The 17,727-nt window shown below is 40.7% G+C and overlaps 1 protein-coding gene across 7 annotated transcripts in view; it reads left to right on the top strand.

Moving 5' to 3' along the window:
* Positions 1-1,876: 1,876 nt before the first annotated feature.
* Positions 1,877-17,727, top strand: part of cdc42bpab (CDC42 binding protein kinase alpha (DMPK-like) b) — a 65,313-nt gene continuing 49,462 nt past the window's right edge. For 6 of the 7 annotated variants that reach the window (XM_068342983.1, XM_068342986.1, XM_068342985.1 and 3 more), the window contains exon 1: positions 1,877-3,157. In XM_068342983.1, the coding sequence (XP_068199084.1) occupies positions 2,980-3,157 (178 nt within the window). In that variant the 5' untranslated portion in view covers positions 1,877-2,979. The remainder of the gene's footprint in view (positions 3,158-17,727) is intronic. The other variant, XM_068342984.1, reaches the window with a different exon arrangement.

Here is a 17,727-nt window from a genome sequence, read left to right on the forward strand (position 1 = left end):
ACAAATTTCAGAGTCAGGTTCCCATAATTACCCTGAAAATATATGAATTTGGTGAATTTAGGCATTTTCATCCATGCATACATGAACACAGAGGCAAAAATCACAATGTTAGTTTGACTGCTTTTGAATGCGGCCAACTGCATCTGTTGTCAGTATTGCTTATATTAACACAGTATGGGTTTAAATATTTTTGAACAAAGTGATTTATTTCACTTTATTTTCTGTCTCTGTGCAGACATGTGATATGAAAACACTGAGGAGCGCTTATCATGTGCCTTACCATCTGAGCGAAGTGGTAACGGCAGAGTCTGAATCAGTTTACAGACACCAAACACCCGTAATCTCTTTCCAATCTCATATCAGATTTGAGTTTGTGGGTACAGGTGCAACCTGTGCAGGTCAGCCTGAATGGGAGGTTAATTTGATCCAGAGGTTTCATCAGTCTCTGCCTCAAACTGTCCTGACCCTTCAGGACGTCCTGCAGGTGCCCACAGAACATTTCAAACATCTGTAATCACAAAACTGCATGACAGAGAAGATTGAAGGCACGACTTACACGAATAATGAAATTTCATGCAGCTTCCAGCATGCTTATCACACAAACAAGAAGAAATAGGATGTCTGTTGGGGAATTTTTGATGTTGAGTGACTTCACTTTGGTTTGGAGTAACTCAAACAGTCACTGAGTTAGAATCTGTGTGTGATGTCAACATTCTCCTTGTCAATCTGAAGCTGCAGCTGAAACAAAGAACAGAAAATCTCAAAAATAAAGTCTGAGAACACACTTAAAAGGTCGACAAATCTTCTGATACGTAACCTGTTTCTATCAAACTACATCCTGTCTGTATGCTGGACACTTTTAGATGGTCCGGGCTGCTCCTGGGAGTCTCCATAATTAAAAGCCTTTTCTTGCCCTACCTGTACAACAGAGCTGGAACAGAGATAAAACATTCTCCTTACTGCAGGATCCTCCGATCCGTGTGGCCCCAGGGTGGAGATGGCAGAGTTCATTGCAAAGGGCCTCCACTAAGCAGCTGGCTGCCGGCCAGCTTGAGGGCCCAGATTCTTCTACGAAAACAAAATTCAACTGATAATAACGGGAGTAAAGCAACAAGAAAACCCGGACAGACAAAATGAATTAGAAAGTTCACAAGCAAAAGCAAAGACATCTGTTGTTACACTGTCATTAAGTTGTCATAACTGAATAACTTCAGTTATTGCGAGTAACCTCAATCATATACTGCATTGATGTTTTTAATATTAATTAATATTAATTATGGAATATGCAGAATATGAACCATATGCACTCAACAGGTGCCTTGTAAATTTGCAGAGCAAATTCAGAATTGAAGATGCTGTGGTCCATCCCGGCAGAGGAGAGAAGGGTGTGTATGTGTGTGTGTGTGTCGGGGGGGGGGGGGGGGTCGCGCAATTTTCATTCACAATATTGACAATCCGCCACTACCACCCTCATCCCCCTCGATGCAGAGCGGGCGCCATGATGATGATCCTGGAGTCTGCCTGCAGCAGCTGCAGAGATGCTACAATGCTAAAAGATGCCCCGCTAACTGTAAAGGAATGGATGGAACACGTCACGGCACAGCAAAGATGGACGATTGGACGCGTTAAAGTTTAATAACATCAACATTTTTCCACAAAAAAAGACACATGACCGACTTTATATGAGTGTGATTACAGTTCAGACATTTTTCAATGAGAGCGAAATAACTACTCATTAAAAATAATGTTTTCGATGCTAAAAAGAAGCGGCGCTAGCTAAGCATTCATTCATATTTTACAAGTAGACACTATTTCCCATGAGCCAGCGCGGCAGCCTGCGCAGTCTACGTGCCAGTCTCCCCTCTGGTGAGTCTCTGTCAGCAGGCTGTTAGGAGTTCGACTGTGGAGAGACGGCAAGAAGCGACCGACCGGCGGGGGAGACAAGCAAGGCAAAGGAACGGACAGGACAGGGGGGATTTTGGCTGCGTCCCGTATTTGGAATAAGACGAGACTACAGCTCTCCCTTTGACGTGAAACGAGCTCCTCTATAACCTTCAAAGAGGACCCGCATTTTTTACAGCTAACTTACGGGCTATCGGAACTCTTGTAGCTGACGTCGTTTTTTTTTTTTTTTTTACCTTTGAAGAAACTGAAGAGGCATTTTGGTTTGTGGACGAAAAAATTGATTTAATGAACATATCTACCAGCATTGAGTTGGGAAAACAAGGGAACATTTTCCATTTGGATGGAAATAACAATTCTTTTGTGAGGTGACAGATTCATATAAGCCGTCTTAACACTGTGAATACTATATACTAACTCTTTGAAGAAAAGAGGCAGCGATGGCATTCAGGAACGAAGAAAAGTAATGTTAACGTTAGCTCGCTGGCTAGCCAAACAGCTAACCTAGCAGGCTGCTAACTAAGCCTGTGTCGCCCTTCCATTCCCGGAGCGGAGGGGTGCTGAGACTTTGTAGCATTGCAGATCTGCCTTGCATTTTTAGATTGCTGCAAGAATGGAGAATCCCAAATATCTTCCACAAAAACTCAAGGGAGTCTGCTGAACCGTATCAACTCCGGTTTTTGTCCGTTTCCCACGCATAAAGAACCAGAGAAGTGCTCGGTAACGATAGGATTTCATCTATATCATTCGTAGCGGAGCAGCTAGTGTCTGTAATAGTGACTACTTTTTTTTGTGTATGCCCTGGAGGGATAGGTATGAGGGAATGGGGAAGTGCTCCATGTCTTATCCACCTCTTAGATGCTGTATCTCGATAGCGAGATCATGAATAGGTGGACATTAATGAGGAATTAGCTCCGGCTTGCCCTCAATTCAAAAAGTTTTATTATTTTCAAGGCATATTCAAGGCGAGAGAAGTTCTTTCCAGCCTCCCTCCTGTGTCCAAAACAACCCCAGAAGGTGTCGGGTCACTCCCATCCTCTGCAATCATCATTAAAAACCCAATAAACCGGAATAATCATGTCGGGAGAGGTACGTTTGAAGAAGCTGGAGAAGGTGATCCTGGACGGGCCAGCTCAGTCTAACGGCCAGTGTCTGAGTGTGGAGACCCTGCTGGACATCCTGGTCTGTCTCTACGATGAGTGCAACAACTCCCCACTCAGAAGAGAGAAAAATATTGCAGAGTTTTTGGATTGGGGTAAGCAAACCTGTTTTTGAATGTTTTTGTTTTTTTTTTCCTTTGCATTCAGCCTCCCTGTCTTTTTGGTAAGATGATATGCTAATAATGTTGGTGGTGCAGCGGCCCTCCCTTCCCCATCACATTCCTTTTTTAGTAGTAGTCGGGCTCAGTTGGCCTGCTCTCTTCCCACACAAACCCTCCCTTAAACTAAAACCAAATCCATTTTATCCTTGTGTAATTAAATACTTTATATGTTTTGGAGAAAGAATTAAACATGGGAGTTTGTCTTAGTTACAACAACACACATTAAAACAATAGAGGACATTTAAACCAAAGAGAGATACCTGTATGTTGCAAAGATGGTTACACGTTGACAGTAAGAAGCACAAAATATAAATGAACTATAGTGAAGGAGGATCATGAACATGGCCACTCAGTTTTGACATGGTTCCAGGAAACCTCTCATAAAGATACAATCCTGCAGGTCACTGTTTATTTCTATGGAGTCAATGATAGATGTCTTGCCATCGCACCAACCCTCTTAAGCTCGCTTTAGTTGTCACAACCACTTTGCATGCCAGTGTGTTTTCCTTTTCATGGGCGTGTTAGGTGAAAGCTTGTTGATAACTTTCCTAGCTGTCTTTCCTCAGATAGATGTTGTAACAAATAGTGGAGTGTTGTTACGCTTGCAGTATAGAGATCAAATCACATGTTTTTAAGGTTTTAATCAAGGTTTGATTAGTGTTATCAGTAAAGGAGGTTTGGGTGACAAGTTAGCAATTTTGCTCCACCCCCCTCTCTTTTAAAGCAAGGTTAGGGAAAAACAACACACAAGGAGGACCACACACACACACACACACACACACACACACACACACACACACACACACACACACACACACACACACACACACACACACACACACACACGCACACACAGTCATTTGTTAAAATACTGCGTGTTTGTGTATGCGTATGACACTGGGGTTTGGTTTGTGCATGAAGCAGGAATGTGAACAACTCACCTTTTTTATCTGGTGCAGAGGCCCAGCTCACTGCCGGAGCATGCCTGGCTGGCCTGTTTGTCTTTTAAAGTCTGCAGTAGTGCAGGAGCAAATCATTGCCCTGGATTCAAGCAAATTAATGATAAACCAGGCAGAAAAGAAACTGAAGTACAACATAAAAAAAAGAAAAGGAATTTAGCACATTCACATTCATATCCTTATTTTTATTCCTGGAAAACTTTAAACCTAAATGTTAAATGGTAGTTTAACCAGTCAAATGGTGATAAGTTTTGTCTGTAGCTGCCACCATCTGGACAATCCAAGTGTCCTACAATGAGCTGTGCTGGCTGGTACAATAATTGAAGTGGCTTGACTTTTGTGCCTGCTGTGACTACAGAGGCATAAAGAAGTACTTACTGCCTTTCTGAAAACCCTACCCAACTATGTGTATTCATTACACATGGATTGTTTACGTCAAAGCATCCTATTTTTATCCGTTTGTTGGTCTTTAGTCAATCTGCAGCGTCTAGCAAGTCATGCAACAATGCTGCTGATCTCGGGCCATCGGGGAGAGCTGCCAAGAGATGATTTCATGCTGACATTTCTGTGATGTGTTGACACAACACAGTTTGTAATTGAGTTCGCCCAAAGACAACACACAATATGTATTGCAGCTGTCATAGTCTAATCAAGGTCTTAGTGCTCTTAACAGGTAACTGGGTGTAAAAACAATTTTCCTATTCATAAGTTGAGTAGCCTTGCTGTGTTCTGCAGTTTTACTCATTCATACATACTCGTCACTGCAATAACATGATGAATGGAGATCAGACATGTTTTTTGATTACTGCTTGAGGGTAACAATGAAGCTGTATGATGCTATGCTTCAGAAAAGGATGAAAACTTCAATATGAGCGATGCGCTCCTGGAGGAGATTGTGATCAGGATGATGAGGATTTAGACAGAGATGGTGTCATGGATACCTTGACGACGGAGAAAGTGTAGCACTTCCTCCTCCTAAACAAAAGGAATCTTGCAGACCTGCTCCAAAAAATGAAAAGACCAGAACACCACCTGGTCCCCAAGAGAACCATAAACTAGAGTTACCTGCAAGAGGAAGGCTTGGATGCACTTTTCAATCTGCTTAACTGATGATGATCTTGCTGGGATCCCCTTCTGTCGACAGTTGCCGGAAAACCCGTGCTGCGACCATTCCTCTTTGCGTTCATTCAGTGGAGCTGACAATGTTGTAAAACTAAGGTCCTCCCTCAAACTAAATAGAGCAAAAATGTTCCTTTTTTTGGCTAGAAGCATGAAAATCTATAAATAGACCCGTTTGTACTACATGTACACTGATAGTTTCTCAGTAGGTATGACCTATCTGTTGTAGTTTGGGATGGTTGTTACTGATTGTTATGCTATAGCCTATTTTCCATTAGTGACTCATTATGACAGGGACATACATTATGTTTTTGAATGTATATTTGAAAAGTGTATTGAGCTATAGTTAAAAAATGTATTCTAAGTAATATGAATCCTTTTCACAACAGAGTTATGAGAATAAATACAACATGTTCATTCGCATGAAAATGTATGGTTCGCAGACAAAGCATACATTTTTTTCAATGAACCTGCAGAGGTCATCTGCCATCCTGCGGTGATAAATTGACATTTAATCACCGGAAAAAATCCATATTACCATAGCTGTGCTGATAGGTCATACTCAAATCATCTTTGTTGCATCATACTCTATTCTCAGAAATAGTCCTTATTCCATTGATATATTGAAAATATAGTAGTGCAAATTTAAACAATGGAGTTAATTATTTACATTTTTGACACTTTATCATGCTCATTTATTTTCTTTGTGATGGTTATACTAATACCACTCATCTGGTAAGCTGTGCAGGGTTATCTTAGCTTGAACGCTATCAATTAATGGAAATGATTCTTTCCCAGGGTGAAAAATCAGTCTTCTAGCACTTCTTATGTTCTTTCAATTTATCTAATTTGCCTAATCCATAAAAAAGAAAGTGATGGTTTTTATGGAGGAGATTAGGTATAATTTTATGGCTGTGAGGTTGCCAGGCGATCAACAGAATTTTAAGGAACTCCTTGCTTAAAGTCCCTTTTATAAAATAGGACTGATCAACCAATCAAAATATAATTGGAGTCACACTTATGTGAATCACATTTTTCAAGTAGGCCTTCTGGAAAATACTCATTTGGTATTTTTCCATCCATCCATCTGTCCATCCATCTGTCCATCCATCCATCCATCCACCCACCCATCCATCCACCCATCCATCCATCCATCCATCCATCCATCCATCCATCCATCCATCAATCCATCCATCCATCCATCCATCCATCCGTCCATCCAGAAAACTGAGTGATAACTCTAAACTGCAAAAACAATAAAACAGTTTCTTTTTTTGATTAACATTTTTATGTAGCATGATATTTCAGGAAAGATGAGGTTTTGCTGTGCTTAACAGGCTTAGCAGAGAGCACAAGAGTGGATGTTGATCTCAAATGACAGGCTGTGACATGATTCTGCCTCTGTGATGATGCACATCAACCAGACAGCAGAATACTCCTTTTGCGTAGTCATTAGCAAAAGCCTTCACCAAAAGGGTGAGAGTTAAAAACACACCTGTTACATATGTAACTCCTTTTATTGTGTTTGGGCAGCTAATACCTAAATTTTGGTTGAAGAAGTGATAGCTCAGTTGAGTGCCCCTAGATATACTCACCCACAGACCTAGAATTCACATGACATGTAACTTATAAGAAAGAGATTGGATCAAACAGATACCGTTAACACATACTCAAAAGCCAGTATGAATTCATACAGTAAAACGGTTCAAGATGGGCCCGATGAAACTTTAGCCCTCTTCAGAGTGAGAGTGACCTGGCTTTGTCAGTCAGGCTCAGGCTTCTTTTTCCAGCCACACTATGTTCTGACTGAAGTGAACTATCATTGTAACACACTCAACGAATTTTCTACAGCTGCCACAGAGGTGCAGCGAAGATCCCTTTCCAAGAATGTACAGTATATGAGCCAGAGATGAAAACAAACATTTATGTTGGACTGATTTTCTTGTTTGGTGACCTAATTTCTATCGAAATTGAGACCCCTATGTGACCTGCAGCCACAGGGTAAAGTATGCTGTTTCCCACACCTTACCTATACCGAAGTAGTTACTGCACTGCAAAGTTCAATACAAGCTAGCCAGCTCCTGTCAACATTTCAGTTTGCTCTCTATCTTCACGTCTTTTATGTGATTACTGGAAGCATCAAAAGGGAAGTTTGGAAGCGTCATATTTCAAATATGATAATTTTCTTCATATTTCTAGAAATCCTCAGCCAGGAAACAAATAATGTATGATTCTTTCACTTTCACATTGTTCTGTCTGGTGATGATTGGGCTGGCTTATAAAATGACTTCAACAGAAAAATCCAATGAAAATGGATATTTTCCCCCCTTGTATGGATCAAGCAGTGGTTCACACAGAAGTGAAAATAAAATCAATATATGGAATGATTTTTTATGTAAATATGTGTACAACATACCATCACCAGATATGAAACAACACAGCTTTTCCATCACCTTAAAGAGGGTTTATTTGGCTTATAAACTCTCTGGTTTCATCAGGCTTCATTCAGTATGGAGATACTCCTCAATCTGGCAGGTCATTCTGTTGGCAATAAAATCAATATCAAAAAAAGGCTGTGATTATACTTTTTCTTTTTCATCTTTAGGTGTGGGTTTCATCTCTGTCGTTTTGTAGTTTGAAGTGAAATTTTATGATGTTTTCCACTCTCTAAACAAAATATATGTTTGTGAGAACTTTCCAGTCATTTCTCAAAGATATCCTGTTTTCTGTTTTTTGTCCCATCATTTCCTCCTCTTTGTTTTTTCCTGATTTTTTTTCCCCCCTCCCTGTTTTGGGAAATGGTTTGCCTGGCTGCTTCGAGAAAAAGGACAACCATGCCAGCCCGCAGTGGACAAATATGGGGGAAGGTAGCATGACCTCCTCTACACACTTGTTGTCAGCCTGCAGTGGCCAGCTGTTCAGCTGCAGCTGATGTGTGCTCCACCCTGCAACGTTTTCATTGGCAGCATGCCTCACTCACAACTCACAGAGGAGATGCACACATGCATTTACACAGTAACATATTATTGTGGGGTGGCTATCTCATAGTTCCCAGACTAGAGTTCCTCCCTTTTAGGATAGCTGCCTCTGCATTTATAGGAGTTTGAGTTGCGTTGTTCCAAAGAGGATTTTGAGTTGTGTTGTTCCAAATTCTGCCTCGAGGCTGACTGTAAAATCACTGATGTTCTGTAGCTGCATTTCCATTATCATGTTGCCTATTTAGGTACACAAACACCGGGCGGGAAATGTCTAGTGTGTTTATTTCTGGTAACTGGAGACTGTACTGAGCTTGAAGACAGAATGGACTGAGTTGGGTCAAACTACAGTGTGAAGAATTGCTGTTTACGAACATAATTAGTCTGTGTCTTAAATGTGGATGAACTAAACACAGTGTAAATGTAAAAAAAAAAAAAGAAGTTATTACTCTGTCATGTCAGTGGAACACGTCACTATTAATATGGGACACATGTGGGGTGCACTCTATCAGGATATCCTCATTAGCCCTCTGGTTGCTCTACTTTTTCCTGTCTGGCCTACCAGTTTGTCACCACAGGCACTGAGAACAGGAAGGAACCACAAAGCCTTGGTGAGCTAACCCAGACCCAATGGGTGTATGATGTCATACAAGGAAGTGGGGCAGCTTTATCGCATTGTGTCAGTGTGTTCTGTCACTCATTCGTGTCCATTATATTGGCGTTGTCGAGGATGCTGCAAGGTCACAACATTGTTTACTTCCTGTTGAATCTTTTTACTACCGTCTCAAATACGCATCCACACACATACATAGGAGTCCATGAAGATCCTCTTCTTGCGTTCCAGGCTCATTAAAAGTCTTTTCAATATTTCTAATGTTTTGACTTATATTCTCTGGCATGAAAGAAATCAATAGACCTACTGCCAATATTTTCGAGGAAAGGGTGATTTGGACATAGCACAGATGCAGCCATCATCTGGGTGTTGCACATATGACCTTTAGGAACAATGTGTTTTGGAGCTATGCAGGGTGAACAGTGCCTGCTGGTATTTGTGATGCATCATCAGAAAGTGGCAGGAGTATGTCTGGCCTCTCGAGACCCTCAGGAACTGATTGTAAATGTCCATTATTTCTCTCTCCTCTTTCTCCAATGTCTGCTGACTCTTCTATCTCTTTCCTCCTTTTCTACCTCAGATTTGCTGTGCGTTGATTTATAGCTCAGTTTGGCTGACCCGCTCAGATGATTTTAACGTCAAACCAGTACTTACAGACTAAACAAGAAGGCACCTGAACACATGACCTGCTTTACCACTGTGCCATTGTATGCACTTAATGAAAGAATGTCATCAGCTTATCAAACCAATCAGAATCAGAGGCGTAGTAGGGTCAGTCTGGACATGAGATTCCTTAAAAAAAGGGAAATAGTTCATCTGTCACCCTTCAATCACACACACATAAAAACAAGCAGCAGTGATCACATTATGTCCAACAAATGAAAATGATGCTGCTCAGGTGGCTGATATTTATCTAACCATAATATCCAACTGCAGTTTTTCAAAGTGTCTTGTCAGTTTTTTAAGATGGGCCATATTAGCATGAGCACACACCATGTATTTGTCCCAGAGCATGTTAATTTCTGAGAAATTAGCATGTATAAACATTGTGTACATGATGTACTGGTGTGCATCCTAGTAATGATTCTTCATTTCAGACGAGTATTGGGCATGTCTACCCTGCCAACTAAGCATACATCAGTGACATACACATGAATAAACACATCTTTTTTAATGTTGTCAAAGGGTGAGTTTGAGGAAGCTGCTGTCGCTTTCCACCTATTCAGCTGAAATGTTCCATTGCCAACTGGCAGACGTGCTTTCCTACACGGTTTGGCCTCTTCAAATGCACATTGAATTTTAAGTTCCAAACAGCCTTTCTGTTCACAGCCAACAGCCATTCTTTTAAAAAATGAATGAAACATTCCAGCCTCCCTTCTTTCATGAAACAATATGGAATCCATTGAAATGACAAATGAAAAGTATAAAAATAAATCTGTTAAAAACTGTTATAACAACGGATCCCAATTCACTATTTGTGATGCAAAAGAGGTCACTCATGAAGAATCCACAGTTAATTCACTAAAATTCATATCTGTCATGTTTCAATCTCTTTACTCTTAGTTATATCTCCAGCTGACAAAGTCAACCTAATCATCTCTGGAGTTATTCGGGACACAATCAGCACTAACAATAGGAAAAATAGTGGATGTAGGCATCTAGAAGCATGGCTTGAACTGATGGAAAGTTCACCATCACTTTAAACTGCTGTTAAGTTTGAGGATTAGGCAGCTATTAACACACTCATGCTATTAGATAAACAGAGTAGACTGAATGCACACAACATTACATTATTTGCTGAGTATTTCATCATAAAAATAAATATTCTATTCTGTTTAAAACGCTCAATGTGGAGTTTTAAAGGAGGTTTACCTTTTAAATTTACATATTTTGACCTGTTTGTCTGCTGGATAAGATCTATTGTACATCACTACCTCCAAGGCATTTTAACATGGAGATTAGACTTTTTTTGTATGAATTATTAATGATTCACCCTAACCCTAACCCATGAGGATTCTTTCCCTGCTTTTCACATATTTGTTTTAAAGGAAATATTCACTGTTAAATCTCTCAAGCTTTAGTGCTGGACCAGCTACTTTTCATTTTAGTGGCTCATTCCAGCCATTTTTAACTGTTGCTGACTGCGGCAGCGCTGCTATTTCTCTCTGTAGACTCTGTCTAACATGAGACATTATTTTAAATATGGGACATAAATCTGTCTTCTTCCTGATAACCACAGCATATGATTTTGATGTTTGAAAAAGCCAGACAGAACCTTTGCTGGCAGCTGCTTTATGTGCTTTATGTCCTTTTGCGCATGCCGTAGCCAGCTCATCCACTGCCTGCTTTGAGCAGAGGGCTCAGCTCTGTGCATAAAATAGTGCTGACTCAGCCCCAGCCCCTCACAGCCAGGCTGCCTGTGGAATTTGGAGCAGAGGTGCTATGTTAGAGAGAACAGCAGCTGTTTAGATGAGGCCAGGTCTGCCTCTTTGTCCACTGGCGTCCACCCCCCCCCCCATTTACTCTCCATGCCTGCCTGTCTGTCAGTCTGTCAGTGCCTGATGGGTCATTTTGCTACGTCCTCCATTCATTCAGTCGTCTCCTGCTCTCTAATGCTACATGCCCCTCTCTGCTTTTTCGGATTCTTTGTCTCAATATCAACCCTCTTGTCCCCCTTCCTCTATTGTGTCACTCTTTTTTTTATTTCCTCTGTTTGCTCTCTCCTCCTGCCCCTTACCCTCCCTGCCTTTTTCAGCTCCTCTGCCCCCCCAGCTGCCCTCACTCCACTCCCAGACTGCTGTATTTCAGCTTTGCCTAGTGACAGGGTTCACTATGTGTGTGTATGTGGGTGTCTTTTGTAGGGTCAGTGCATCAGTACCAGCAATTTTTTTTACATAACTGAGGGAGTGTATTTGTGTCCCCTCTGTCTTTTTTTTGGGGGGGAGGGGGGGATCTGCATGTTAATGCTTATTTTGTATGTGTAAAGAAGCACATTATGCAGACACTGATTTGATCAGACATTAAATCAGTTCAGCAGCATCCTGACAGCATAAAGCTGAGCTGCATCTTTAATAAAGCTCCTTTGCTGCATTCATGCACACACACACGCACGCATGCGCACACACACACACACACACACACACACACACACACACACACACACACACACACACACACACACACACACACACACACACACACACACACGGTGGTCCTCTATGTCATGATGCCATACTTGGAAAAATAATGTCATTCCAAATAACACTGACAGGTAGTAGTCCTTTGAATTTCGTCTGGCAAACACCACTGGCTAATTAGCAGCGACAGCCTATGTTAAACAAGCAGCCTACTCTGAATCCCAGAATGTCCAGAAAATTTCCTTGCTACTAATACAGCTGATCGACCACATGCAGAACCATGTCATCATTTTTATGTTAAGATGTAAAAAAGCAAAGTTAAGTGAAAGTGTTTCTTTGCTTTTGCCTGGGCTGTATTTGGTTGTAAACATGCCTGAAGTAATACTAACAGCTGTCCCAAAAACATAGCGTGTCATTTCTCAGCCATTCAACTCCACTCTTTTAGTATTTGCTGCTTTGTATCATGGAAACTCTAAAGCCCACTATGGTGTTTGCGCAGTGAAATTCACTAAAATGCCAAATGAATTTACGTACAGTATATATCTACACACATAAAAATGTATATGTTAGTAAATAAAATACTTAATTTGAGTGCCACATAGAAATAAATTTAAATTGAAGAATAATGGAGCCGTGCAAATAACGGAGAGAGGTGGAGGGAAGGACAGCCAGATGGCGTCACCCTGGAAGTAAGTTTTTTGAAGTTTGGTGCCTTGCACAAGGGCACCTCAGCAGTGTTCAGAAGGAGAACTGACACCAGCAATCAGTTTACACCAATGTAATTATACACTAATTATTATATCATCCACACTGGACTTGAACCAGCCATGTTTCAGTCCCCAGGCCAAGTCCTTGTGGACTGAGCTACTATTAGATCTGATTTTTAGAGTATCACTGGAAGCCATATCGTCTGTCTGTTGTACTCTTTGTTCCTCTGTCTCATTGCTGAGTTGAATCACCAGCTCTGATGCAGCATTGACCTTGGCTTGTGGTGCGGTGGCAAGTCTGACTGTGACCTGATCTATTTTAATGCCTATCCATTATACATACCTCTGCTGCTGCATCCGTGGGCTTGTTATGCTCACTTTCAAACTTCCTTGTTGTAATAGTGGAGATGCATGACTCCAATAATGTCAGATGGGCGAGCAGTTTATCAGTACCACGCATCACTCTTTCACCTGAATGGCGATCATTCATGCTGGAGGCTTTCACATGCAACCGATCTGATAGTCCCTGAGTCCTCAGGTCTGAATTACCAGGTTGTTTTGGTAGATTCTCAGTGATAAATCGACGCTATTATGAGGTGCCTGGAAATCTATTTCCATGTTTTACTCCTGAGGATGTTTCCTCTGCAGCTATGTGTGGCAGTGGTTTAGAGATTCTGTTATAATTCCTTAGAAATACGTATTTGTGGGACTGTGTATTTGGCTGATTGAATTCGTGGCAGAAGCAGGGTTTCAATACTGGTCTGAAAACCTTCATTCTATTTGATCCATTCTTTTATATGTCTATAAGAAACAGTGCTGATAATGACAAATGTCAGGCTATTCTCTGTTCTGTCTGGACCCATCCTACAGTATGTGTCAGTCATTGCTAATCCACAACACTGCTGCATTTCACTGCACAGCACAATAATAAAGATAGGCCAAGCCTAGGTCTCTCCAGCCTTTTGCAAAAGAAATGTTTGAATGCTTGTATTTGATCTTTGCCTCTGCCAGATAAATGTAGAGATAAGTTTACTTAGCATGTTGAGTGTCTCTGTTTCATTTAACTCTATGTTCTTTGATTAGATTAGCACACATCTCATCATCATCAGCTGTCCGTATTCTCTCTCTCTTGAGATTTCTCTGTTTAAGGAAATCCGGTAACCTCTTCGATTATCATCCCTTTTGTTTTCCTCTGTTATTCATTTCTCTAAATATATTGAGTTACATCACACTTTTTCCTGCCTGTGCTGGAGGTCATGATACAGACAGCTTAATACCTTGTTGTTGAATAAATCTCATCACTAATCAGTGCCGTAGTTACTCCATTTCCCCCTTCCTTTTATTTGATTGATTGTATTATATACATTGTGGTCAGAAATGAGGAATATTGATTTCCCCTTTGTGAAGCAAATGCTACATCTGATGTTCATTCTGTAACAAATGTCTTTGATTTGTGCCACACATCTCTGTGGTATCTGCTGATTGTTATTTTGAGTAGCATTGTTCTTAATTGATTACAGACTCACACAAAATTGTCCACACTCAGTTTCCTCCTCCTAATATCTTTTTTAAACTAACTTTAGTGGCTGATACTCTTAAATATATTGGGGAACCAAGGGTTTAATTTAATTTAGTTACTGTACAGTTATTGTCCAGAACATTTAATGATTTTTTATTATTTGTGCAAATCTCTCTTCCCCCCAGACTGAAGCCTCCGCTGATAAGGGAAGAATGGAAATGAGATTTAATATTATTATAGTAAGGTTTTTAAAGGTTGGTAAGTAGATTAGTTTGGGCTTATTTGCTTTAGGATATTTTTTTTTGTGTGTGGCTGTTTTTATACTAACAGTAGACACAATCTTCACAGCCTGTGTTTCGTAAGATTCCAGAGTTACTTTAATGAGTGGGGTTTTAGCAAATGGCGAAGTGTCCGCTAATGCAGCTCCTTGTCAGCCAGCTAGTATTATGGTCCCTACAAGTGTAAACTGAAGGTTTCTGCACTGTAGAGCAGCACAGAGTCAGATTTCTAATGCACCTTCAAACAGAGAACTTACAGCCTGACCCGGGGTTGCTCCCACCCTAATATGGTTTTAAAGACAGAAATCCACTGGAGAGGCAAGTACACAGAACTCCTTGACTGTGAAAGTGTTTTGGGGTTCAGGCAGATGTAAAAGTGAATGTTCTGTAGTTCAGTGTGTCACCACTGAGGGTAGTTTGTCTAAACTATGGCTAACTTAACTAAACAATGCTGGCCTTCACAAAAAGCTAACGTTACACTGAGCGTGCGCTTAATGTTCCTTTAAACTTGTCTGTGGATGACAACTGTAGTTGTTAGCATCAATGTGAGGAATGTGTAATAGACATGGCAACTTGAAAATGACATCTGAGTTCAAAGTGAGCATTCAACAGAAATATACATGATTGATCATTGTAAAAATAAAAATTTCCAATGTGTAATAATGTTGGTCTCTATTAAACAATGGGAAATTTCCTTGCATTAGCATCTCTTCAATGGAAGTATTAGCTTTGTATTTGACAATAAAGATTTTACTTTGGTTTGCATGAGATTAATTTGATTGTGTTAGCGTCCTTCATTTGGAATTATTATTATTATTATTATGAATAATAAGAGTGATAACAATAATTTCTTGTTTTTGCAGCAATGTTTTCAAAAGACCTTTATAGGCAAAAAACTGAAATATGCATAAAAACACATCAAAACCAAAAAGACATGTAGGACATGGTCCTAAGAGGTGTCAAAAGGAGGTTTGGCATCAGAGGAGATGAGCCCACAGGAAAGAGTGTGAGTATGGAGGAGATTTGAGAAGTAGGAAGAGGCCTAGTAATCGAGGGCTTCATGGAAAATGAGTTTGAATTGGATACGGACGAGGAGCCAGGGGCGATCTGGTCATGGGTGTGATTGTGGGTGTGGAGCCAAGCGGTGGTGTTCAAGGTGTACTAGAATTTACTGGACACTTTGGGTGTTGTGTAAACAGATTACTTCTGCAGTAGTCAAGTCAGGATGTAATGAAGGAATGGCAAAGTGAACTAACAAGTGCTGTCAGCAGTGAAGCTGCATTCTGTGGAGTCAAGACTTTGTAGATGTTGAAAGCTGGCCATGAGTGTACAAAGGTTCAAAAGTGCTGCCATGAACTGATGCTGTGATGATACTTAAGGTGCTTTGATGATACAACATTGTGGGCGGCACACAGAGCAGCTTGTGGCATATCAGCCTGTTGAGAGAGTCGCCGTGTGATCACCTGGATGCCTCAGGTCCTCGTCAAAACAAGGGCCAGTTCCACATTAACTCAGTCTTCTTATCAGTGAGGTCATTAGTCCTGTAACTGTTATCTTGGCGTCTGCCTGCTACTGCAGGGCTGCTGTTTGTTTTTGCTGGCTCACGTCATTGTGCCCAAAGTCTTTGATAAGTCCTGAATGGACAACTCTAGTATTACCTTACTTACCCTTAGATGAACCTGCTGTTGGTTATTCAAAAGAAGTTGGAAAAAAAAAAGTAAATGTTATGTGAAATTTAATAAAAATTAGTTTTTTCTGATAATTGTTTTTGTGCTTGTTTACATTGGCAATAATACAGTGATAGTGTCTTTGTATTGGCAGCATGAAGATCTGATCCTGATCTGTCTCTCTTATCAGCATGTAACCAAACCCACCACTGTAACCTGCCTTCAAATAGAATTAATTTTTGTGTAGTGATCATGGGCGCACTTCGCTCTTGCTGAGTGGTAGGCTCGCTCCGACATGCCCAGCTGTTGCCAGATGCATATTTTGAGGATGCTTTTGGTTGCAAGTCCCAGGACTAACACCTTAATTCTGGATTGTATAATGAACAGCAAACTATTTTTTTTCCCTAGCAGCTGTTTTTTACCATGAAAGTGTTTGCTGTTCATGGTCACAGCTCAGGCAAAATGTTTATATAAAGCTCTTGCACTTCCATCCATTTATTCTGGGAGCAACAAAATGTTTAATTTTACAGACCACCTGTCATACTTTTGTAACAACTTGATTTAGTGACCTCATGATGTACGGAAAAACTACATATTAAATACAAAAACAACTGCAAAAACACACCTATGATCACTTTCCATTAATCCTGCAATGATCTATCATTGCATTATTGTATTCACCTGTGACACTTGTGGTCTTGTAGTCTTGTCTGTCAGCTCTCCTCCATGCTGGCCGCAGGTCCTTCCTATTGGTCTTGAGTGCTCCTAACTAGGCAGGTTTCTAGAGAATAGAAGGGATCTAAGGTTACTTCCATGAGGACACATACCACCACAGGGAGCTAGCTTCCAAACATCTTAATGCTGAGTCGGAAGGACCAGGGTCACCTACAAAGTACTGTTTTTCTTCCTCCAGTGACAGCAGGGGGGAAGGTGTGTGAGCATCTCGAATAGTAGAGTGTAATCCTTCTGTGGTGGATAACTTGGTGTGTTCTATAGCTGTTTCTCTCTCCTTGTAGTTTCTTTTTAATACAATTCTTTTCAACATGTTTCCTTCTCTTCCCATCTACTGTATGCCCGTCTCTCTAAATGTACTTATTAATTAAGATCCATTCAGTGGCACTTTAAATGCCAATAAGATTCATTTAGTCATTTTGTTGCATCGTATGGGCGATACCAGTGGGACACAAACCTTAAATGGTGCAATGTGAGTGTTGGACGGTGCTAGTTTAGCCTCAGCGGGCTGCAGCCCGCTAACAACCCCCCTCATTTTCCACAGGCGGTGACATCCAGAGGGGTAAAAAAGTACAGTTCAGAGAAGCCCTCAGGAAACTATACTCTCAGGATGTTGTGACATGTTGGTGATTTATTAACTTAATTTGAGTAACGTAAAATTTATAAAATTCTGCTTGAAGTTGACAAGGTGCCACAGATCAAATACATTTTTGTTTTTGCGCTGTGCTATATCAGATTTTATTACACTTGGTATTGGAAAACACGCTCTGTGTTGGTGAACATTCCCACAGCTCATGT

The sequence above is a fragment of the Antennarius striatus genome, chromosome 19 (genome assembly GCF_040054535.1).
Source record: "Antennarius striatus isolate MH-2024 chromosome 19, ASM4005453v1, whole genome shotgun sequence".
Taxonomy (NCBI): Eukaryota; Metazoa; Chordata; class Actinopteri; order Lophiiformes; family Antennariidae; genus Antennarius; species Antennarius striatus.